Consider the following 22,120-nt stretch of genomic DNA (forward strand, 5'->3'; position numbering starts at 1 on the left):
GTGCCTTGCGTGGCCACTGACGCAGGTGACCTGGTTGACCTTGAGTCTTCCATTGCCGTTCCCAGCTCCAGGCACTGGGGCTGGCCAGRGTCCCTCTGCCTGCCGATCCCCGAGCACCTGGGCAACGACCGCTCCTCGTCCCGCGGGAGCTGAGCGGCGCCAGGGCCTGTCACCAGCTGTCACTACTAGCAGCAGTTACGAGACAACACAGGCTCTTAAAGCCGTGAGATGCTGCTGATAGTGCTGGAAAGATAGCAGAGCAGTGGGAGAGCATTTCTGGCATGGGTGGAATTATCTTTGCGATCTTCTGCTGGGAGAACGTGCCCACAGGCACTTCTCCCGGTGCCTGGTTTTTGGCATCATGGTAGACTCCACATCATTCCTAAAGACCTGTGGTGTCACATCTTCCCAGCCTGCTTCACGGGATGTCTTTGCCTTCAAAAGAAGACTTATAATCTTCCTGGCTTGCTGTTCCAACAAGCTCACCCGCAGCTACAAGCCCTGGATGAGAGGAAGACAGAGAAGAGCCTCAAAGACTCTACAAGCTGTGATCTCCTCAACCCCAGGCTGGCCCGAGACGCACAAATCCCACGGAGCTCCTTTCTCCTCCTCGGCCACTTCCACCTGGCCACAGGTGAGGGACAGACCTCGGCTGGGATTTCCTGCCTTCCCCGGTGACAGCAGCACCGAAGCTACAGGGCAAAGCCCAGGCCAGAGTCCTTGTGACCGTTCTGGAGAACTAGATAYTCCCGTAGCTGATGCTGTCGGGGCTGGGACTCGCGAGCAACCGGACGGGGCGTTGCACCAGCACAGCGTTGCCCGTGCAGGTCACCACTGTGGGCACCGGCTTGCGCCAAGGGCTCCCGCTCTGTCTCGCTGGCTCCCTCCCAGGCTGTCAGGAAACGTTACCCAACCCCGCGATGACGCCCGGTGRCACGAAGCCACGCGCAGCTTCCAGAAGGCCCCAAGCTTGCAATTAGCTGCACCTCCATGAGGAGATTGCCTAGCTTAATGTATCTCCAATCTTCTGTGCTGATAGATTGCGATTTGACAGGAGATCCGCAGTTGGCAGCCCAAAAGGGTCTCTCTGCTTCCTGTAACTTCCCGAGTGTTCCCAGATAATGACAGTGCTCACAAAGGTCTGCGGTTCTCCTAATTGCCAGAGAAATCGTCTCTCTGGCTGACACTGATGTCTTGTAGCCCAGGGCGAGGAGGCGGCGTCTGCGTCTCGACACACAGCTATTGCACAACTGTCCTTGGCTGACTGCTGGATGCAGACGAAAGAGGAATTTTAGGTCAGCAGAACATTGTTGGCAGCACTGGGTTGCGGCCAGGCTGCTACGGGGACACCTGCACCTTCTGGGTTTGGATAGCGCAAGGGCTTGGCGGGCTCTTTCACCTGCTTTCCCCCTGAAATGGTGAGGATGGGAGCCTTCCTCAGCCCGCTGCCACCTCTGATCCCTGCTGAGCCCAGTGGCAAAGCCCGAGCACCTCTGCCAGCAGGGCGGAGGGCCACGAAGCACGCAGCGCCAGCAACGAGCCCGTGCAGCGCCCGGCCCCAGGGCCACATGCACCTCCTGCGGGTATTGGTTTGGCTGCCGGCGGCACCGGGCTCCCCTGGCAGCTGGAGGGGCATCGCCGAGGCTGCCCCAGCGCGCCAGGGCCTGGGCATGGTGCCGACCCGGAGCTGGGCCTCGCTCGAGCAGCACTGCGGGGCCTGGCGTAGGCAGCGGGGCTGCAGTGGGTGCCTGCAATGCCTCGTGGCCTTCACTAGTGGTGCCTTCCTGGCCACGCATGCGGTAGCCTGGCACCACGGGCCAGGTGAAATGGGAATTTAGCAGCAAGCGGCCTCCTCGCTGTGTCCCTGAACTCCCTGTCAGTCTGTGCCCCAGCCCAGGCCACGCTCGGAGACATCAGGAACTTTCAGGCAYCAGAAGACCGCAAGAACATCAGCTTGGACTCAGCAGGACGACACTGAGACTCCCATCATTAAATGAGGGTGAGAGCCTGACTCTGCCTGTGTGTGGGGATGGAGGATAACAGGACTGGAGGAAGATTACTGCTCTCCAGGTGGGGAGAATCCAGCTGGATGGCTCTGGGGTAGTCGGGGACGGCACCGACCGTGCAGCCAGGGGGTGGAAACACCTGGAGGTGCCCACAGGGAGGCATCCAGACCAGCACCCGGCACCGCGTCAGCCCCATCCCCACGACTGGCCTTCAGCCTCTGCCCTGCTGTGGACGGGTGCCAGGAGCAGGAGGCAGGACTGGGAGAACTGGGCTCTGCGAAGAGCGGACTAACTGCGGTGGAGAAACAGGAAAATTCCTCACCAGAACTAACTGGCGCCGAAAATAATCAGTGACTAATTTTATGGCTTGATGATTGCCTTTTAACTGTGAGCTGTTAAAGACAGCGCGAAGGAGGATTGTGGCCAGTGGGGGACAGCGAGCGTGGCCACAGCAGCGAGGAGAGGCTGCAGCATGGCCCGGTCCACGCGGACCCGCCGCCCCGCACCCGGCAAGGTGGGCAGGACGGATGGGCTTGGATGAGCCAAAGCCGGAGAGCGGATCTTTAGCCTGAGCGCTGAGCAGAGGCCGTGGGTGGCCGGACCCTGGTCTGGCGTGTTGACTCGTTACCCTCTCGTGCTGCTCCACCGGTCGCGTGCCAAGGCTTTAACTGCCCTTCTCCAAGCAAAAATGGTCCCCGATCATCTCAGGGAGGAGGCATGCAGGGAGGGAGGGGAATTGCGAGGAATTAGAGAAGCACCGGCCCCTCGGAATCACTGTCCTCCTGGTTTAAGTTGTGTGGTGGTGACAGAARCTTTTGCATTTGGCCAAGGAGCATTTGGAGTGAAACATGTGGAGGCAGAAACACCCATGGGCCCTCCTTGCTGCAGGAAATGTGTGTTGAAAGCCCCCAYGGTGGGGATGGGAGGGCAGATCCCAGTCCCATGTCCCTGCTCCGGGACAATGAGCTGCTTGGCCTCCACTAGCCTGCGGACATGGATCCCGCAATGCCCTTTTCTTGTCCCCTGGGAAGACGAGCTGCTCTACAGGAGACAGGGCAAGATTGCACTTCTGCAAGGGGCCCCTGAGTCATGGATAAGCGGGAACAGAAGGGATTTTGAGTTGTCCTGCTTGCRCTTTTCTGCTTCCATCGCATCCCTGTAAAGCAAATATTCCCCTCCTGACTGTCCCGGAGTGGGAATAAAACAAAGAAAAAAAATCTACCACTGGCACGCGAGCCCGCAGCCCTGGCACGCGACTAGGTCTTTGTTGGGAGCTGCGTCACTTCCTCCACTTGGGCTCAGCCTCTGCGGYGTTATTTACACCTCAGCAAGGGCTTCGTGCTGCCTCTGCCACGAGGCGAAATCCCTGCCCGGGAATGCAGGCGCCCGCCCGGAGCCGCTCCGTGAGCAGGACCGYGCGGGGCTGCCGCTCCGTGGCGGCCTCCTGCAGAGCCCCCGGGCCTCCCTCGCTGCCTCCCTGAGGAGCGGGCGGCAGGGAAAAGCTGGGCTGCCCCGCRAGGGCAAGCGTGGCGTGTGCCCGCAGGGCAGCCCTGCTTTGGGGAATCCGCGGTCCGACTTGGGCTCCATGGGCCGAGCCCCTGTGGCGCTGCCAGGGCCTGGCCGAGGGTGCAAGTGTCTCCCTGCCCCTTCTTGCTGCAGCCCTGGGGAGAAGCCCTGGGGAGCCTCCAGCCCTGGGCACGCGCCAGGTCATGCCCGYGCGTCAGGGAAACAGCCGCTGGAGGGATAGGAAGGGGAAAAAATGCCCTGGAAGTTGTTTTGAAGCCAATAATGGGAGCCAGAGGGTGCCACGTGCAGAGCTGGGGGCATCGGGGAGCGCCGCGGGAGCGGGAGCTCCCCTGGCAAGGGGCGCCCGCGTCCTGCCGCCTTTAAATAGYGCGGTTGCCCCGCGTCCGCCCCGCTGAGGCGAGAGCCCATGCAGAAAAGCGAGACGTGCCCGGTTAAGGCCGGGGCGCGGGGCGGCCTCGGCCGCACGGCGCCCGCCATTGGGTGCTATTTTGCTCGTCCGAGGGCGGCAGCTGTCGCTGTCCGTCCGCGGCGGCGGCGGCGGCAGGCGAGGCGGCCGYGCCGGAGCCACAGGTAGGGCCTGGCCGGCCTCGGAGCCCCCCGTGCTGGCCGGTGCCATCGGCGGGCGGGAGCTCGGGGCCCACGGCGGYGCTGGGGCCGCGGGGGACGGCAGTTGGTGCCGTGTGGGAAGGGRGACGGCGGTCGGCGCCGCGCGGAAAGGGGACGGCGGTCGGCGCCACGCAGGAAGGGCCGCGGGGCGCTGGGCGGGCGGCGCGCGCAGCGGCTGCCCCATCCTTCGGAGCCGGGGCTGGGGCCGGCGCCGCACCACGAGGCGGCCGCAGCGCAGGAGCCTCCCAGCCTGGCCGCGCAGGAGCCTCTGGGGGCGGGAGCGGGTTGGGCAGCGGGGCAGGATSCGTCCCCGTCCACCCCCGAATGCGGAGCCCAGCCGGAGCCGGCCCGGAGATGGGGCCGGGCGGCGCGGCGGGAGCGGAGGCCGCAGCGTGGAAGCGCGCGGTGTTGCAGCCGCGGGCAGAGGTGCCGCCCGAGGGCTGCGCGAGGGAGCGGGTCGGGAAAGCGACGCCCTCCGCACTCCCGGAGCCGCCGCGCGTGGGCCCGTGGCTCCCTCCGGGTCCCCGGGACCCCAGGCAAGGGCCGTCCATCCCGCTGCCTCCTGCCGCGGCTGCCTCATCCCCTCGGGGCAGCGAGTGGCCCTCGAGGTGCCAGGGCAGCGGGAGGTGCTGGGCACAGGCTTGGGCCATCCTGAGGCCAGCAAAGAGCTGCCCGGGCAGGCGGAGAGCGCTCGGAGGCGGCCAGGGAAGGAGGTGAGGACGGGGAGCGTGGCCTCCAGGCAKGATCCTGCTGCAGGCCTCGGAAAGGCTCCCTGGGCCTCTGGGGAGAGGACGGGCATGCGAGCTCACAAGGCGATGGGGAGCGTGGCGAGGGGCAGCACAKCGGCTTCCAGGGTGGCAAAGAGCAGCAGGGGCTTGTTCCTCTCCTGGGCTTTGCAGTGTCGACCCTTGTGTTAGAAAAATGCTTCAACGGGGAATTTAACTCCTGTTTGAAAGGCAGGAGGAGCGGTGTTTGCATTAACCCTACAACATGGGCCGTGAAGTGGCTCCAGGTTTGGGGAAGGTCTGTGTGACTCCAAAACAAGAGCAGCACTTGGGAGAAAACCTCCTTAGCCAACAATGCTTCATCTCTGAGCTCCAGAYGGGGCCCAGGAGCCCTCCCAGCAAAAATCTCCAAGGCTTCCTGGCAGGTCCACGGCCTCCCAAAAGAGAAAAGACCAGACTTGCCATCCCCGGTGTTGCTCAAACACAACCAGAGACATGTTTGGTATCCGTGTTGAAAGCAAAGATCTTTTAGACTACTGTACCCCTGCCAAAAGGTTTCCTTTTATTTATGTATTTTGCTCCAGGATCATGTTTTAGATTTCATCGCGGGCCCTGGTGTTTTTTTCCTCCACATTCCTTGTTCTACCAGGACAAAACAAACAGATTCTGGATCAAATGGGGCAGGAATTCCTGCTTCTGCTGAGGGCTTGTGTGGGTGCAACACGCAGATCGCAGTGGAGCGAGCGCTGCGCTCGGGGGGCTCGGAGAGCCGAGACCTCTTTGTGTTGGGATCASTTCAGGGGTTTCTTTAATGCTGTGGCTCCTGCCAAAGCCGCAGATGCAAAAGTGACCGACTGTAACAGCTATAACTCAGGAGAAGCCCCGCAGGCTCCTGACTCCACTGAATCCCATCACTGCAGTGAGGCACCAGAGAGCTCTGGCTCCTCCTCAGGGTCGCTTTCTTTTCCATTTACCACCTGGAAAGAGTCATGGAAGCGTAGGGCTTGGGGGCGAAGCTTGGACACCTCCTTGCTGCTCTCTTTGGAAGGGGGAGATGCCGTCCATCTGTGTACGTCGTGTGGGGGCGCAGGGGACCCCTAAGGTGGCTCAAATCCTGAAGATGGGAATAGCTGRCAGGGCCTGTGTTGCTGCCTAAGCTGTGGCTTGAGCCTTGCCTGCCCTCCCGTCCCCAAACGATGTCTTTCCAGMCAGCGGATTTCCAGGTGTCCTGGTGTATCCTGGCCTGTGTGTTTGACAGGAACGTCGCTGTCCCTCACTTCGCTTCAGCTCGCCCAGGAAGGGGACATCTGGGGGCTCGGCAGCCTGTACCCCRTGCTGCTCGAGCCGAGTCTTGCGAGCGGGCGCCGCGATGCAGAGGGCAGGGGGCCGTGGCCAGCGGGCCCGGGGCTTTCACGGGCCCTGGGGTGCCCAGCCAGGCGGCTGGTGGCGGCCAGAGGAGCTGGCGATTCCCGGGCTGCTGCTTAACAGGAGCCGCTGTGTTTGTCTTTTCCAGATGCCGGGGTGCCGGGGAGCAGCGCCGGGGCGAGCAGCAGCTCCCATGTAAGCGCTCGGGCAGCGGCAGTGGTGGCGCCGCGCGGGGTCCGCGGCAGGGCAGGGTGGGCAGCGCAGGGCGGGCGCGCAGGGTTCTCGGGCCCGTCTTAGATCTGCGTCCGCTTGCTCCGTCCGTCGCCTGCACGGCCTCTGGTGAAGGTGCTGCAGGTCTCAGCGCTTTGCTCACCTGGTGGCCCAGGACGGGGTGCTGGGGGCAGCGGGTTCGGACCAGCCCTGGCGCCTGCTGCTCGCGACTGGTCTGTGTAGCTGAGTGGGAGGGATCCTGGTGGGGAGCAAACCCGGGGCTCATCCCCCCCCATCCCAACTCCTAGGCAGGAGCAGGGCGAGCGCAGGGACCTGCCCCACATTCCTCCCACCACAGCCAAGGGGCTCCGTTCAGCTGTCGCTGTCACTGAGCCGCGCCGGGGCACCCGTCCAGCGCCCGTGACGCACACACGGGGCGGCTGCCGGCCGCAGGGAGGAGAGGACCCAGCAGGGCCAGGGAACTGCACCCAATGGAGCCCAAGGGACTGCACCCAATGGAGCCCAGGGAACAGCACCCAATGGGGCCCAGGGGACAGCACCCAATGGGGGCCCAAGAGAGAGCACCCAATGGGGCTCAGGGGACAGTACCCAATGGGGCCCAGGGAACTGCACCCAATGGGGTGCCAGGGGACAGCACCCAATGGGGCCCAGGGAACAGAACCCAGTGGGATCCAGGGGATTGCACCCAATGGGGAGCCAGGATTACACCCAATGGGGTGCCAGGCTGGCACCCGGCAGGGCCCAAGGGCTGCCCCGCGCTGCCTCCCCGGGTGCAGCCGCGCACACACGTGTGTGTGTGTGTGTGTGTGTGTGCGCGTGTGCATGTGTGTGTGTGTGTGCATGTGTGTGCACATGTATGTGTGCGTGTGTGTGTATGTGCGCATGTATGTGTGCGTGTGTATGTGCATGTGTGTGTGCATGTGTGTGCGCATGTATGTGTGTGTGTATGTGTCTGTGTGTGTGTGCGTGTGTGCATGTGTGTGTGCATGTGCACGCGCACCAGCAGGGTGGCACCCGGCACCTTCCCTGCAGCAGGGAGCCGGCTAGTGGCCAAATTGGTCCTAGCAAATAATAATAACTAAAAAAAAAAAAAAAAGCTGCTTGTGTTGCTTTTGAGGCTGCCACGCAGGTGCAGATGAAGCCAGTGTGTACCCCAGCGTTTTGGGGGCTCCAGGGGCTGAGTCAGCGCTGCAGCGTTCGCTCAGCCCTGTTAGACCTCAGAGAGTCTGAGTGCGAATCTGCAGGGGACAGGAGCCCGCCGGCGAGCCCGCGTGGTCACGGCCCTGCTTGCCGCCCGCCCCGCCGCCCGTGTCCTCGAGGGTGCTCTCGGGTGATGCTCTGATCCCCCCGCTCCCCCGCAGGGCCTAGAGGCACGGAGGGCCCGACGTGGTGTCTCAGGAGGGTCGGGGCGCGCGGGCGCTGAGCATGCCGGAGCCGGCGCCCCTCGGCGCCCACCAGAAAGCGGTGGAGAAGCAGCGTGCGGAGAAGGAGGCAGCGAAAGGCAGCGCCCTTGGGCCCCAAGGTAGGTGCGCGAGGAAAAGAGCCACCTGGCCCCACGGTGGGCACAGAGCCCACCCATGCTGCCGCTGAGGACCGACCRGAAAGCACAGCTGGATCTGGAGCGGGGATGGGGTAAACGCTCCTCCCCGTAGCCGCCGAGWGCTCCGCTGCACTGGGGGACGTGGCCGCTCCGAAGTGGGGATGGGACTTGCAGGTCCTCTGCCCRATGTCCTTCCTCTTCCCTGTGGGCTTTGCCACTTGTTCTCTGGTGGGGCAGAGTGGAGAAAAGTGGAACAAGGGCAGGTTGACACTGTTTGAGCCCCGGAGCCACGGCCCGAGCGGTTCTGCTGGCCCCCGAGCAGCCCTTCTCCCTCCTCTCCACAGCACAAACCTATCGCGCCCGCCCCTGCCCTGAGACAGGGGCGATGCCACTTGCCACGTCCCTGCCCTCCCCGTGACGCTCCCTTCCTTTGGCTCCCCAGCGCCCAAGACTCTCCCCGTCAAGAGCGAAGTGGAGCCCGAAAGCCTGGACCCCGCGGAGGAGCCGCTCATCTGGGAAGGGCTCACCCTCAACAAATGCATCCTCGTGGCCTCCTTCGTGGCCCTGCTCAGCGTCAGCTTCCAGGTGCTCCAAGGTGAGCGGGACCGGCAGGGCGAGGAGCCGGGGGGCCCGTTCTGCTGCCCAGTACGGCGCCCTTGGGGCTCACAGGGGCTCGGGTAGGGCGAAGTGGCAGCGGCTTGTGGGGATGAACCCTGGGTGCCAGCCCCTCGACAGCGCCCAGTGTGCAGGGTCTCTGCAGGGGCAAGGGGGGCTGGGGAGACACAAAGTCACTGCGAGAGCCACTGTCAGCCCAACACGCCGTGTGGTGACGGGCAGCAGCCCTGGCGTGGCGGCGTGGCCAGACCCGCTCCAGCACCACGTCCACTCCTGCTGCCTCCTCCTGGCCTCTCTCTTGCAGCGCCCTGCTCCAGGGAAGGAATTAGCAGCGAGGGACAGGCCCCGCCGCCGCCACCCGCACACGGTAGGGTCGGCACCRTCCTGCTCCTCTGCATTGGGCTGGAGATGGGGCCTGGGCCTGGGGAATCCGTGGCTGAGTGGGGTGGTCCCGGGAGCCCTGTGCTAAACTGGCACCAGCCCCCAGGGTGGGCACTGTGGGGGCACAGGCAGGTAATGGAGGCGGGCGGAGACATCCAAGCAGCTGTGCTCTGCCTTGGTCTCTGTGTGTGCACAGAGACAGATGCCCTTGGGCCTCCCCAGAGCGTTGACTCACCCTAGTCCTGTCCTAGAAGTCATCGACACCAAGGAGGACATCCCCAAAGTGGTGGCCGCTCCACCGGTCGAGCCCGAGAGCAGTCTGTTGGAGGACATTGATGGTGACGAGGACAGGGACGATGACAGCGACGCTGACGGCAATCTGGTATGGGCTGGAGTGGTGGGGGCAGCAGCTTCAGGGCACTTCCCATTTGCGGGAGTGTCTCGTCTCCCAGGGGATGGGTTGGGAAGGCCAGAGCAGGGGTGCAGGGACGAGGCCGGCGCCGGCACCCTGCCCGCTCGGCTCTCCTCGCAGGCTGAGCCCTGGATCTTCAAGAAATGGTTTGGCCGCTTGGAGCCAGAGGATGAAGAGGAAGAGCCTGAAGCTGAACCAGAGGAGCCTCCAGCCAAGGTCGAGGTGAAGAAGAGCCGAGAGAAGCCCAGAGGTCCGGAGAGGAAAGAAGAGAAGCCCAGGGAAAGTCGTGCGGCCCCGACAGAGAGGAGCAGCCGGAAGGAGGTGCGACCCAAGGACAGGGCCCCTGAGGACAAGGCTGGCAGATCCCCAAGGGTGCCCAAGGAGCCAGAGCCGCAGCCCTACAAGAAGCGGGGCCGGGAGGGCAAGGAGGGCAGGCGAGAAGGGAGGGAGCGCCAAGAGCAGCGGAAGGACGAGGGCAAGAGCCGCCCCGCCAAGGCCGAGCGCGAGGACGGCCGCAAGCGGGACTGGAGGCAGCAGCGAGGAGAGCAGAAGGGCAAGAAGCCCTGGGAGCCGCTGGCGTCGGCCGCGGGGAAGGAGGGCACGGCCCGGCCCAGGGAAGGCAGGAAGCGCGACTGAGCCACCGGCCGCGGCGCCGGCACCACGAGGGGCTCAGCGACACCAAGGYTGGGGTCCGAAGTGCCCCAGCCCCGGCGCTGCAGCCGGCGCCCGGCAAGGCCCCAGGGCCGAGCTCCACCCGCTCCCCCGGCTCCCTGCGGACACCCGGACTCCATCCGTGTGCCRAAAGCCCCGGCCCCCGCCACGCGCCGCCCTGCGCTTTGAGAGGAGCCGGCAGCTCACGTGGTCGCAGCACTAGGTGAGGACACCAGGGTCCCGTTTCCCACCCAAGTCACGTCACGTCTTTATGTCGCCTGTCCCCAAGCCGGACGTTGTGGTCCGACACGCAGCATCTCCGAGCAGAGGCACTGGGCGGGTAGAGCAGCCGAGGAGCCTGGCACGAGCCTCCCCGAGGACTTCGGGCCCCTATGGATTAGATGTATAGGCCAAGCTGAAAAGACTGGGCAAATGAGCTTCTCTTCCCTGGGGCTTTCCTGCTAACCCTCCATCCCCACTAGAAAACACCTCTCGCCCTCCACTTTTGCTCTGCAAACCAGCCCCGCCATGTGGTACCCGAGGCAGCAGGACAGCGCCGTCGGCAAGGAGCCGCCAGCGCGATGCGGGCGAACAGAGGTGGCCAGCAGACGGTTCAGCGCTTGAATTCATGTAATTGTTTTATTTAAAGCAAATCCAAGAGAGAGGTTCATTCTGGGTGAAGGAAGCCGGGCTGCTGCCGCCCTTGGATGCAGTGCAGGGACAGGAGCGCGAAGCCGCGGGCGGCCCTGGTGCCTCCGCAGGACAAAGCGCCGCCTGCCCAGGCCCCCGGGGACTTGCCTTTCCCGAGCAGCTTTTAGGAACAAACCCGAAGTGCGACATCGTGCAGCGCTCTAGTAACCACAGGAGATGTCGACAGCCCCAACCCGCGGCAGATTGCAGTATTTACTACATTGATAGAGGTTAAAACAAACTGTTTTCATTTTTAATAATGTATTAAACCGAATGTTTTAAAAAAAGGGAAGAGAGGTGGTCCTGGCTCTAGCTGTGTGTTTGCACGGGAGCTGCCCTGAAGCTCAGGCGCTGGGAGGCTGCGCCGCTGCATCGGCCCCAYGGCCAGGATGGCCCCTGCGCGTGGGGCAGCACGCGAGGAGCCCGCGGGCACTGCTGGCGCCTGGCAGGACGCACCGGGGCTGAGGCAGACGCGACAGCAGGGGATTCTGTCTGACTGGAGGGACTGTCTCTCCTTCGGTTCCTGTCGCTGCATCCAGTGGGAAGAGGGGAGCCGCGTGCGCAGCGGCCGAGCAGGGTGGCCGCGGCCCAGGACGCTCGCTGGGCTGGGGGGAAGATCGGGGTGCAGCCCCCGGGGGCTCCTCGGGGCTGACAACGGGTGCAGGACGGGGCCCTGGCAGCCACGCGGCGTGGGGCGGTGGCGGACGCTGCCAACAAGGGCAGGGGCGAGCGCAGCTCGTGTCCTGGTCCTGGTGCGAGCGGCAGCCGCAGGGCTGCGCCGGGCTCTCTCTGTGCCCCGGGGGGGATGGTGCCGCCTGTCCTGCTCCTCAGAGCAGCGGGAGCAGGCGGGACAGCACGGGCTTCGGGACAGGCCCCRGGCTGGACTCGGACACAGCCAAAGCACCCGCAAGCGAAGGGGTGGTCGAGGAAGCAGCGAGTGCCCTCCACAGGGAGCAGCAGCAGAAGGCAGCGGAGAAGTGGCCGTGGTCGTCACTGCATCAGCCAGGCCTTGCCCTGCCTGCGACGGTCCTGCACCTCCCCGGTCCAAAGCAGGCAGCAGCCTGGGCCTCCTTGTGCACCAGCCTCTCGGAAGCGCGTGCGGAAAGAGCAGGCTGCAAAGCAGCTCTGCAAGGAGCAGCAAGGCTGAAAACAAACCCAGAACCAGAGCAACAYGAAAGCCAAAGCCCGGGGCTGCGGCAGGCGGGGGCCGGTGAGAGCCGCGACGCGGCCGGGAGCCTCTACCGACAGCCACACTCCTCTGCAACCATGTTGGGRAACTTGCGGACCTCCAGGCCCTCGCTGGAGACACTGATGATGAGCTGGTCGGAGTAGCGGGTGGGCACGCAGCAGGGAGCGCGCCGCAGCGGCGAGCCCCGCTCCTGCATGCCCAGCAGCAGCACCGTGTGCGAGGAGTAGCCGGGCACACGCGTGGAGAGGGGCAGGCGGCAGGGGCCCTCGCAGTTGTTGGCTGCGTACACCGTGGGCATGACGATGAACTTGCGGTCGTGCAGGTCGATGGTGAGCTCCTGCAGGCGGCAGTGGGCCTGGTGGCGGGCGCTGCGGTTCTGCCGCAGGACCTTCCTCCGCTCCTGCCAGTGGGCTCGCACCGTCTGCAAGGCCTTGAGCAGCAGCAGCGTGTGCAGCTTCCCGGAGCCGGGCGGCTGCTCGCCCTCCCGCGGCCCTGGCGCATAGTAGCAGAAGCTCAGGAGATGCTGGAAAAGCCCCGTGTTGGCTTGGAAAGAGGGCATGTCCTGCAGCTCTTGGATGACGGCGTGCAGCTTGCCTGTGAGCAGCTGCAGCACGGTGCCCTCGGGCTGCCAGGCGCCCAGCTGCCGCTCCAGCTGCGCGCTGCTGTCCTGCGGGAAGAGCAGCACCGAGGGCTCCTCCGACTGCACCAGTCGCTCCAGCGCCGCGCCCTCCGACAGGTTGAGCAGCTGGTGAGGGAGGGTCTCCATCACCTGGAAGTCCAGCCAGTGGTGGGAGCTGGGCGGCGTGGGCGGCTCGCTGGAAGGGCTCAGGACCTGGCGCAGGAACCTGGTCAGGATGTCCAGGAACCGGCTGCTGCCGCCGGGCGCGGGCGCCGACGCGTTGAGCCAGCTGGGCGGCGTGGACGGCGGCAGCTCCTGAGTGCCAGGCTGGGGCGGGCTGCGAGGGGAGCACAGGGAGGGTCACGGGCCCTGCTGCAGCCCGAGGGGGACACATCTGACCAGGGCATCCCCTTCCCACCGGGCTGCCCCCAGGCTTCCTGCACTGGCCCCCACTCAGATCCAGCTGTGCCCCCACTCAGCCCCCCAGCCTGCCCCACATCCCCAGGCCCTCACATGCACCACCCCGAGCTGCCTCCGGCTGCAAGGCCCCCAGTTCTCAGGACACGTCACTCCCTCTGCGGATCCCGTGAGGAGCCCTGGGCAGCCCCCAGGCCAGCACCCTCAGAGTCGGCTCCTGTCAGACGCCCCATGCTTGGACTATCCATCCTGGCAAGGGAGAAGGGCTGGGACTTTCTCCTCTCCTCCTGGCTTCCAGCCCCTGTGTTTTTCTCCTATGCTGGAGCCCACAGACCTGAGCTCGGGGTACGGAGCCACTTCCACCGCGCCGGCCGCAGAGAGGTAGGAAGAAGCGGCCAAGGAATCCTCTTCCCTCGGTGCCTTGGCCAGCAGGAGCAGCACGGGCGTCATCCTGGTGAAGCACTTGTCATCGGAGCCGAAAAGGAGCTGCTGGGTCTCCGCGGAGGGCAGGGGGGTGCCTGGCAGGGAGATAGCGGGGAGGGCAGTGTCCAGGCCACGCGTCCCGCCGCCCCAGGGCCCCCCGCAGCCACAGGCTTCCACTTGCTGCCCTCAGGCTGGAGACGATGGCCGGGACAGGGCACAGAGGCCACCAAGAGAAGCGCCCAGGACGCCGGGGCTTCCCGCGGGCCTGTGTGCCGCACAGCTCCGGCGGCTCCTACCTGCGTCCCCGCGATGCCGGAGGGCCAAGGAAACCTCGAAGCTGAGCTGCTCGTCCGTGCGGTTCACGGCRGCTGCCGACGCGCCGAGGACCAAGTAGCGGGTGTCCCCGGAGAGGCAGAGGCTCTGCCCGGAGGGGACGGACACAGCGCTGGCTTGAGGCTCCGTGGAGGGAGGCAGGAGAAGCAGCCCCTCGGTTGGGTCCCTCCCGGCTCCTCCCGCRCCCGCCCCAAGCCACGGTTCGGGATTGCGGGGTGCCACAGGCCTCGGCAGCCCCCAAACGGCCACATGCACCCACAGGCCGGCCCCGAGGCCCTGCGGGATGCCGGGCGGCCCAGGCAGGCGCAAACCGGGCGTCTGGGCACCAGGCGAGCGCAGGGTCGGCCCTGGGTGCGTGGGAAAGTGTCCCGAGAAGCGGCTGCCCCCCAGGGGGTTGGGGAAACGGGGCGGATGGGGAGCCTGGGATGGATGGGGAGATGGGACAGATGGGGAGACCTGGGATGGATGGGGAGCCAGGGGCGGATGGGGAACCCGGGGTGGCTGCGTGGGAAGGTGGGAGCTGTGTCTCCCCGCGCTCTCCCCTCATCCCCCCCATCTCCCCGCRTCTCCCCTCATCCCCTCCGCGTCTGCCCACGCTCTCCCCTCATCCCCCTCATCTCCCGCGCTCTCCCCTCGTCCCCCACCTCCCGTCCGGTCCCGGCCGCCGCGCGGCGGCTCCGCTCACCCACCTGCTCGCGGGGGAGCCCCCGGCCGCTCGCCTGCAGCTGGGCGGGCGCCGCGCGGCCGCCCACGTAGAAGAGCAGCAGGGCAGAGCGCAGCGGCCCCAGCGCGCGGCCCGCGGCCGCCGCCAGCCGCAGCTGGAAGCGCAGCAGGGCCTGGGCCGCCCACGTCGCTGCAAGGGAAGGGGAGCCCGTGCGAGCGGCACCGAGCGGGGCCGAGCAGCCCCCGGCCCGCACAGGCACCCTCCAAAGCGGCGTCTGCGCAGGATGGGAGATGTTCCCTCTGTGGGGCCTTTCGGTGGCCTCGGGCAGCCGCCAGGGCAGGGCCCGCAGCCCCAGCGCGGCCTCCTGCAGGGCTCCCGGGGCAGAAACCCTCCGGAGAAGCCTTGTCCGTGTCGAGTRCCGCCAGCGGCTCGGGCTGCTGCGTGTGGGTTACTGGCACCAGCGGGGACGCGGGCAGCGCTGCGGCGGAGGAGCYGTGCCCACAGCCCCGCAACGCCCGTGACCACAGCTGCAAAGCCGACACCTCCGGCAGGAGGGAACCATTCCCAAGGCCAGAAAAGCAACCRGGAGCCCCTTGCTACGCAGAAAGCCAGGTTAAAACCAAGGCCTGAATGAGGCAGTCCTCCCTCAAGCATGTAACTAATGATTAAAAGAGACCGATACATATATTTGATCTACAGGTGAGACTTTAGCTCTAAAAAACTAGGTTCGGGCCAATATTAAGCRTAAGATAGTGGCATGTGGTTTGGGTTGCTGTGACGAGCAAAGTTTACTCTGCGGCAGGACTGCTCAGATCCGGTTGGCTCCTCTCTTTTCTCCCGCAGTCACAACTGCTCCTGGGCTGCCTAGGAAATCCAAATAATTTAGGCAGAAGGTGAGAAAAGCTCTGAACACCAAGCGGAGCGGGGACAAGAGCCCCCGAGTACCCGGCACCATGACAAAGACAAGGGGCGTTCTTGCACACAGTCATCGCAACTCAACCCACAGCAGCCTGAACATGCAAATGGAAAAGAGTTTCTTAAACTGCTTGGCTCATTTCAAAGCCTTGCAAATTTCCTCTTGTTTCGGCAGCACCTCTGGTTTAGGATTGTAAAATAACGTGTGTGGCCGGGCCCTGGGCTGAGCCCTTGGGCCGTGGCCGAGGGCAGCCCCTACCTTCCTCCAGGTGCAGCACCAGGAGCCGGTCCTCGCGCGGCTCGGCCACGTGCGCGTGGATGTGCCTCAGGGGGCGCAGGGCAGCGTGCGCGTCCCCCGGCGGGCACAGCCCGAAGGTCTCCAGGCTGCCCTCGTCCCAGCCGGCGCCTCGCAGGAGCTTGATGAAGCGGCTCTCGTAGCGGGTGAGAACACCCACGACCTCCAGGGGCCGCGGGGACAGCCCGTCCTGCTCCACCGTCACCCGGCACACCGGCCCTTCCAGCCCGCCCAGCAGCCAGGGGCGGAGGCTGGAGGGAGGCCGGCTCGCGCCCCCGTCCTCGGGGAGCACCTGGAGGCACCTCGCTGCTGGGTCAGGCCTGGCCGCGAGGCGGGCAGCACCGGGCACCCTGGATGTGGCCGCCGAGCCGCCTCTCGCTCTCCCGGCCACGCTCGTGTTTCCTCTCCTGCTCTGCTCTTCTTCGAGCCCCAGCTCCGTCGAAGGAGGCGCCTCCAGATCCTCCGCGGGGGAGAGCCAGTCCCCGGCGCTCCCTCTCCTCGGCAGCGCCCCGGCCGGGAGCAGCAGCAGCAGGCACTGCAGGAGCACCCCGAGAGCTGCCTTCATGTTCCCCCCTCAGCTTCTCYCAGCTCCCGAGTTGCCCGGGCGCATCTCCCGAGGCAGCTGTGCGGGAGGGCAGGACGGCATCTCCCTTTTCAAAGGGCAGTGGCCTTGAGTTGACAACACACAACACACCTCCCTGGAGAAAGCGTCAGGCTATAAAGGAGGGAGGGACGCTTCAAAGAAACTTTTTCTGTTCTATTTTTGCACGGAGTATTGGAAGCGTAAAAAAAATATATATAAAAAAATAAGGCTGTTTCCCTTTCTTGTAGGGATGCCTGTCCTTGACTTCAGATGTTTTTTTAAAGGAGGATGGAAGTCTAGACCAGAGTCTTCATGGGGACTGGCACATACTGCTCCCACCAGCAACGAAACACGGGGGGAAGAATTAGCCAGACTAGGAGGAGTGGGAGAAAGACTGATAATGGGAAGAAACTAAAAAGTAAGTGAGGAGAAAGAGTTTTCTCTCTCTTTTTGATGAGAAYCAAGCAATTGTTTGAAAGAAACATTCAGTATACGAAGAACCCCCAACAGGCCAAGGGCTAAGAGCTTGCCAAAACCCATTTAGCAGTGGGAGGACAAAGCCCATCAAAATCACATGCAACGACAGCGGCTGCTTCCCCTGCAAACAGACAGTATTTTAACAAATGACAGCAATAAACTAAGAGCTTCGTATAACTGCAGTTTGGGTAAAGTCTTTTGACTTGCACTTGACAACACACTTTCAATTGCAAGAGTCTCTGCCATTATCAAAGATGATGAGAGCACCAACAAGTTATTAAAACCTTGGTTTGGGAACCCACAACCAGCCTAGCGAGCACTGGAAGGAGCTGGACAGCTGCGTGTGAGAGAAGGAAGATTATCTGTTTAGAACTGTTAATTAAATCTTATCTGGTGCTTTGCAAGGACTCCTGAGCTCCAGTCYGGACTCACCCCTCAGCAGAGCGGCTGCTGCTGCTGCTTTTTAGCTGGCGACACCGGCGCTGCAGCCGGGCTCTGGCGCTGGCAGGAAAGGCTCCTGATGCCGCCCAGCCAGCGCGTTTCCGAGTCCCTGGAACCCAGCATGGACGGGGAGAAAGCTGCATTTAGCAGCTCCAACTTGCCTTAACATTTGTCCACAACCGTGATCCCTGGTCCTGCAGCAACAAAGTCAAGTCCTTTGGGGCGAGTCTGTGAAGAGCGAACTGCTTGAGGCAGAGCCCAGCTGAAYGTCAACTGACTGACTAGCTGGGTATTCCTGGCATACACATCAAGCAGATAAYCTAAAATGCAGCTCCGCTGCGCTAACACAACTGAATTTTTGATAGTTTCATAAGGTAGAAACGGGTGAAGTGCCTAGAGATTTCTCATCTTTTTTCTCCTGTTTAGATAATTTCTGGCATACAACCAGATTGAAAATACTTCTACATACTTTTAGGCTAAAGAACACGGAGCAACATTTAAAGCCAAGACACAGGAAAACGGAGAAAGCGAAGCTCAAAACCTTTTAATGGACCTACTGGATTTAGTCAAAATCACAGGGATATAAAATAGGAAAAAACAATTATCCGAATCAGTTCTGATGCGCATGTAAAAAAATACAAGCCGAAGGAGTCCGGTGGGACTGAGTCCAGGAGGGGCTTCAGTTGGAGGGCGGCGGAGGCGGGATAGTGCCCGGCCCCTCGGTGGGGAGCGGAGGTCTCATCATGGGGGGCAGAGGAGCAGGCGGGGGGACGCCGGGTGCTGGTGGCAGCTGAGGTGGCACCGGCGGCGGTGGCACCGGCCCGGAGGGCGGCATCGGCGGCAGAGTCATCCCTCCCGGCGGCGGAGGCGGCAGCGAGTCGGGCAGCGGGGGCCTCGGGGGCAGCCCGTTCATGAGCGGAGGCGGCGGCGGCCGCTTCACGGTTGGGGGCCCTGGCGGGAGGTTTGGGGGAGCCGGCGGCTTCTCCATTTTGAAGTGGAATTGCAGGAAGAACTGGGTGGGGAGAGACAAAGAGAAGGGAATGACTGCGCCTGGGGACAGCGGCCAGCACAGCCCCTCTGCCCCCTCCCTCTGCYGCAAGGGACTCGCTTCTCCCCTCGACTGTCCCCCTCACAGGGCGCAGCGGAATTTCTACCTTGAGCATCCCCAGGGCCTCCAGCAGCGTTCCCCCGTCCCCGCTGCTGCCCTGTCCTCACCTGGGACACCCCGGGGTACACAGGTGCTCACCACAGACAGCTGCGGGCGAAAGGCAGCAGTGGGGAGCTCCTATAGGCTGCCCTATAGGCTGCCTGCTGTGCTCACCGCTGCCCTGCTCTGCTCCTGGCTGCACGTTTCTTTCACGTGGTTCTGGGTCCCACACTAAGTTCTCGCAAAGATCAGATTCTCGGAGATCAGGAAGACTCTTCAAGTGAACAGCGCCTTACTTAGCCAACAAAAGCATCTAAACAAAAACCTGAAGTGTTTGGACCTAGCTCCACAGGCAAAAGACTGAAAYTCCTTCTTTATGTTCCACGTAGGGATTCAATTCCGCAGCAGCTGTACCACCCTCCCCACTGCGCTCTCTTCCACCCCAAGAAAGAAGCTGCACCGTGCCAGCTACCTGTTTGGTTTCCCTGTTCCAATGGGTCCAAAACTTTCCTTCTGCTTTGTCAATTTCTCTGCTTGGCACCTGCAACACAGAAAAGAAGAGGGAGCTACGGAGCTATTCTTAGCACGGCCAGATTAGCTGGACGGCCCTTTTTAGCACGAGAGCCTGCAAGATAAGCACAGCTATTCCAGGCCTTTGTGAGACGCGCTCGTCTCGGATGTTATTAGATAGAGATGGCGGCAGGAAAGAATTAAGTTGCTCTCCTATCGGTCAAGGACAAGCGTGCTGGGAAAAAAAAAAAAAAAGACCCTCTCAACATCTGCACAAAGGCTGAGGAGCAAAGCCCAGAAGGCTCCTTTCCGTGCCAGACACGGAGAAATCCATGGCTCCCCAGAGCTCGGTACGTAGCCTAGTTTTCATGCCAGAGTCTCCACCAAATCTCAACGGGATTTGATGACTTCCAGTCATGTCTTGCTTATCCCCACTTCCACTCTATTAACCCCACAAAGTCTAGAACAGCCTATGTCTAAGCTGCTCTTCACTGGGAATTAATGTCTCAGAAAATGATTAATGTCTCAGAAAATGTAGAAAACATAGAAGAAAATGTAGAACTCGCTCTGTAACCAGTTCATCTCCAGGCTTACCTTGAAGGCGATGGTTTCGTAGGGCTCTGCTGCCATCAGCAGGTATTGCCAGCGCCTGTCGGGGGGCTCGATCCTCTGCTCATAGGCTGACATGAACCGATGCCGCGGCATGATGCTCTCTGCAATCTCCGGGTAATCAATCTGTGGGGGAGTTATTGCAAGACTAAGGAGAATATTCTGTTCTCAGTTCCCCTTCCTATGAAAGAAAACCTCTCCAACTACGAACAAAGTCAAGAGATCGGCTCCACAGGGAAAGCTTAAATGCCACCAAAGGCACTGGCTTGACACACACGATCATGGATCCTTCCATCTACTGGATGCAAATAGCACCAGCTGCAGGCCAGTGAGAAGAGGCTTCTCTACTGTTCATGTATCTCCTGGAAAGAAAGAGTTACCTAGAGAACAGCCACCAAGAACATAATAGTGCCCTTACCTGGAAAAGGAGGCTCTGCTGGCCCGTTTCTGGATCTCTCTGTTTAGTCACTGTAAAGGCAACAGGAACACTCAGTACTCAGGCAGAAATAATGTTGCTCAGACTCTAGAAAACGCATAAAGCTCAACAAAATATTGTGACTTTTTTTTCCACTTATCAATTAAAAAGCTACGCTCTCTTTAGCCAAAGCTGCTATGGGTCATTACCGAAATTCAGCTGCTGTGAGGCAAACACACTGACACACTGCACTGCAAAACACAGCTGGGAGCTGGACTAAAGACTGGAGCGAAATAATGAGTTGAGGAGAAAAAAATGGAGCCATAAATCCAATGATGAATCCAATTCATCCCAGAAAGATGGCACRGGACAATAAAAAGGGGAGGAGGGACTGAGCCAGTGTCCCTATCTCCTGCCTCGCTTCTGCGGTAAGAGCTGAGTGACCGAGGCACACTGATCTCTTCTTAAAAAGGTTCTCACTCAACTGTCCATTCTAAAGAGATGTTCCAGGGGTAATTTAAACTATAAAGGACATGGGGAGGAAAGTCCATATCTTATTCATGGCCAGATCTGCTAAAAAGACTAATTAATATCTCACATGCACAGCACTTCTAGCAACCTCCACCAGGCATTAGGTATCTGCCGTGACAGACACCCCAACGTACCTTTATAGCCCGGCCTTCCAATTTTCACAAATTTCTTCACTTCCACCTTGACTTTTTCTGGTGCAGGCTGGGCAGGAGCTTCCTTAGCTTCCTTGGCAGCTCGACGGGCCCTGAAATCACGAGAAGGGTGCTTAGGCACACTGCGGTTCACATGGACTGATGCAGTTTGCTTTTAAAGCTCTTTTTTTCCTCCTTCCTTCAGAAACCYCCCTAAGTGGCTTTGAACTTCAGCTTGAGACCAAGTTTGTGGGCACTGTCGTTTGGAGCGGGGAGCAGGTCTAGTCCATACCTGCCCACCTGTGCCACACTGCTACGTCAGAACAAGTACAGCCCAAGGGCAGTCAAGCACGGGGTCCAGCTACAGAGCAGAGCACGGGATTTGTACATGAACACCACCTTAATTTTGAAGTTTCTAAATAACGAAGAATAAGGCTAAAAGAAAGAAGAACTTACAAATTGGTCTGATGCTTCTTCCCCTGGGTATGGGCTAAGTAACTTCCCTGAAACGAAAGCAAGACACCAGAAAGCTAAATGAAGACAGGGCCRTTTTTAAAGACGAATGTCACCCGCGCGAGGCAACAAGTGCTCTAAACCACCAGGATATTTTAACTCTCATCAGAGAGGAATCTTACTCGAAAGCTGCATTCTGCTCTCAAGTGCCGTGCTTGGCACATGCAACCTGCTGCCAGCCAGCACCTCCTCAGATGGCACTGCACGCGCCCGGAGCATTGCCTTTGAAGCCAACGTTATTCCGACAGGTTTATTTGGATGGAGACAGGATGGTGACAGACTCACCTCATTGTTGTGCAGCGTTAGGCAAAGCTTGCATTCGTAAGAGCCCAAGTGATTTTTCATAAAATAAGGGTCCTAGGAAGAGAGGTTTTCTCACGTTACAAGCAAAATACGTGGCAAAACAGCRGAGCAATCGAAATACATAATGCAGAATTTCTGCTGAACTGGAAGAACGATCTCCCGGGTTTACATTATCAGCATAAAATTGTTCTGGGAAGATAAGAGACAAACAACACTAATTTTGTTGATTGGTAACAGCGTACCCAACTGCTGTGAAGAYACAGCAAAGCACGACGCAGCCCCGAGACCCCCCAAAACAACACAACAGCGGCCGCTGCAATCCACCAGCGGCGGCACCTCTCTGCTCGGCCCTTCCACGGACGCTTCTCTTGCCGCTCCGGCGCCGAAAGCCGCAGGRACGTTGCGTTCAAACGCAGAGCTCCCCAGCGAGCCTCTCCCGAGCGCGGGCGCCCGGCGGGCGTCGCGGGGCCGGCTCCCCGCTCCCGCGGGGGCGCGGCGCCCACCTTGTTGATGTCGATGGTCTCCAGCGCCAGCTGCCGCAGCCGCTCCCGCCGGTCGCGGTTGCTCTCGGAGGCGGAGGCGACGCCTCCGCTTCCCGTTTTGCCCCCGGGACGATGCTGGAAATCCATGGTGGCGCCCGCTGCGCTGCGCGGTCAGGAGTCTGCGGGGAAAGCGGGAGCGCAGCGGGAGGGACAGAGCTCAGGAAAGGCCCCGAAAGCGCCCGGGGGCGCCGGGGACCCCAAGGCCCTCGCAGGCCCTGTCGCCGCCGCAGCCCCCAGACCCCCCGGGAGTCCAGAGCCCCCCCCGGGGGCCCAGAGGCGCCTCGCACCCGCAGCGGAGCCCGAGACCCCCCCGG

General features: G+C 61.9%; 2 protein-coding genes and 1 long non-coding RNA gene across 4 annotated transcripts; 1 reads left to right on the plus strand and 2 right to left on the minus strand.

Moving 5' to 3' along the window:
• Window positions 1-9,257: 9,257 nt before the first annotated feature.
• LOC112952683 lies at window positions 9,258-9,604 on the plus strand. Its single transcript, XR_003250453.1, has 2 exons — window positions 9,258-9,378; window positions 9,529-9,604. It is a non-coding gene; the product is annotated as an uncharacterized LOC112952683 (long non-coding RNA).
• Window positions 9,605-10,834: 1,230 nt separating this feature from the next.
• Window positions 10,835-16,340, minus strand: AMH (anti-Mullerian hormone). The gene is made up of 5 exons (XM_026045598.1): window positions 15,569-16,340; window positions 14,420-14,583; window positions 13,694-13,817; window positions 13,309-13,492; window positions 10,835-12,894 (listed from the first exon to the last, which is right to left on the minus strand). Exons 1-5 carry the CDS (start codon window positions 16,167-16,169, stop codon window positions 11,988-11,990), a joined length of 1,980 nt encoding a protein of 659 aa, XP_025901383.1. The 5' UTR covers window positions 16,170-16,340; the 3' UTR covers window positions 10,835-11,987.
• A 1,289-nt stretch (window positions 16,341-17,629) lies between these two features.
• SF3A2 (splicing factor 3a subunit 2) lies at window positions 17,630-21,919 on the minus strand. Of its 2 annotated transcripts, none has more exons than XM_026045586.1 (8): window positions 21,768-21,919; window positions 21,247-21,318; window positions 20,905-20,951; window positions 20,452-20,561; window positions 19,790-19,839; window positions 19,357-19,497; window positions 18,725-18,793; window positions 17,630-18,117 (listed from the first exon to the last, which is right to left on the minus strand). In XM_026045586.1, the coding sequence occupies exons 1-8, from the start codon at window positions 21,891-21,893 to the stop codon at window positions 17,785-17,787; spliced, it is 948 nt and encodes a 315-aa protein (XP_025901371.1). In that variant the 5' UTR covers window positions 21,894-21,919; the 3' UTR covers window positions 17,630-17,784. The 2 variants fall into 2 exon arrangements, with proteins under 2 accessions (XP_025901371.1, XP_025901372.1); XM_026045587.1 differs by having other exon boundaries at window positions 21,247-21,453; window positions 21,768-21,783.
• Window positions 21,920-22,120: the final 201 nt, after the last annotated feature.

This window comes from Nothoprocta perdicaria, unplaced genomic scaffold, assembly GCF_003342845.1.
Source record: "Nothoprocta perdicaria isolate Ctin4 unplaced genomic scaffold, notPer1 scaffold_400, whole genome shotgun sequence".
NCBI classification, from domain to species: domain Eukaryota; kingdom Metazoa; phylum Chordata; class Aves; order Tinamiformes; family Tinamidae; genus Nothoprocta; species Nothoprocta perdicaria.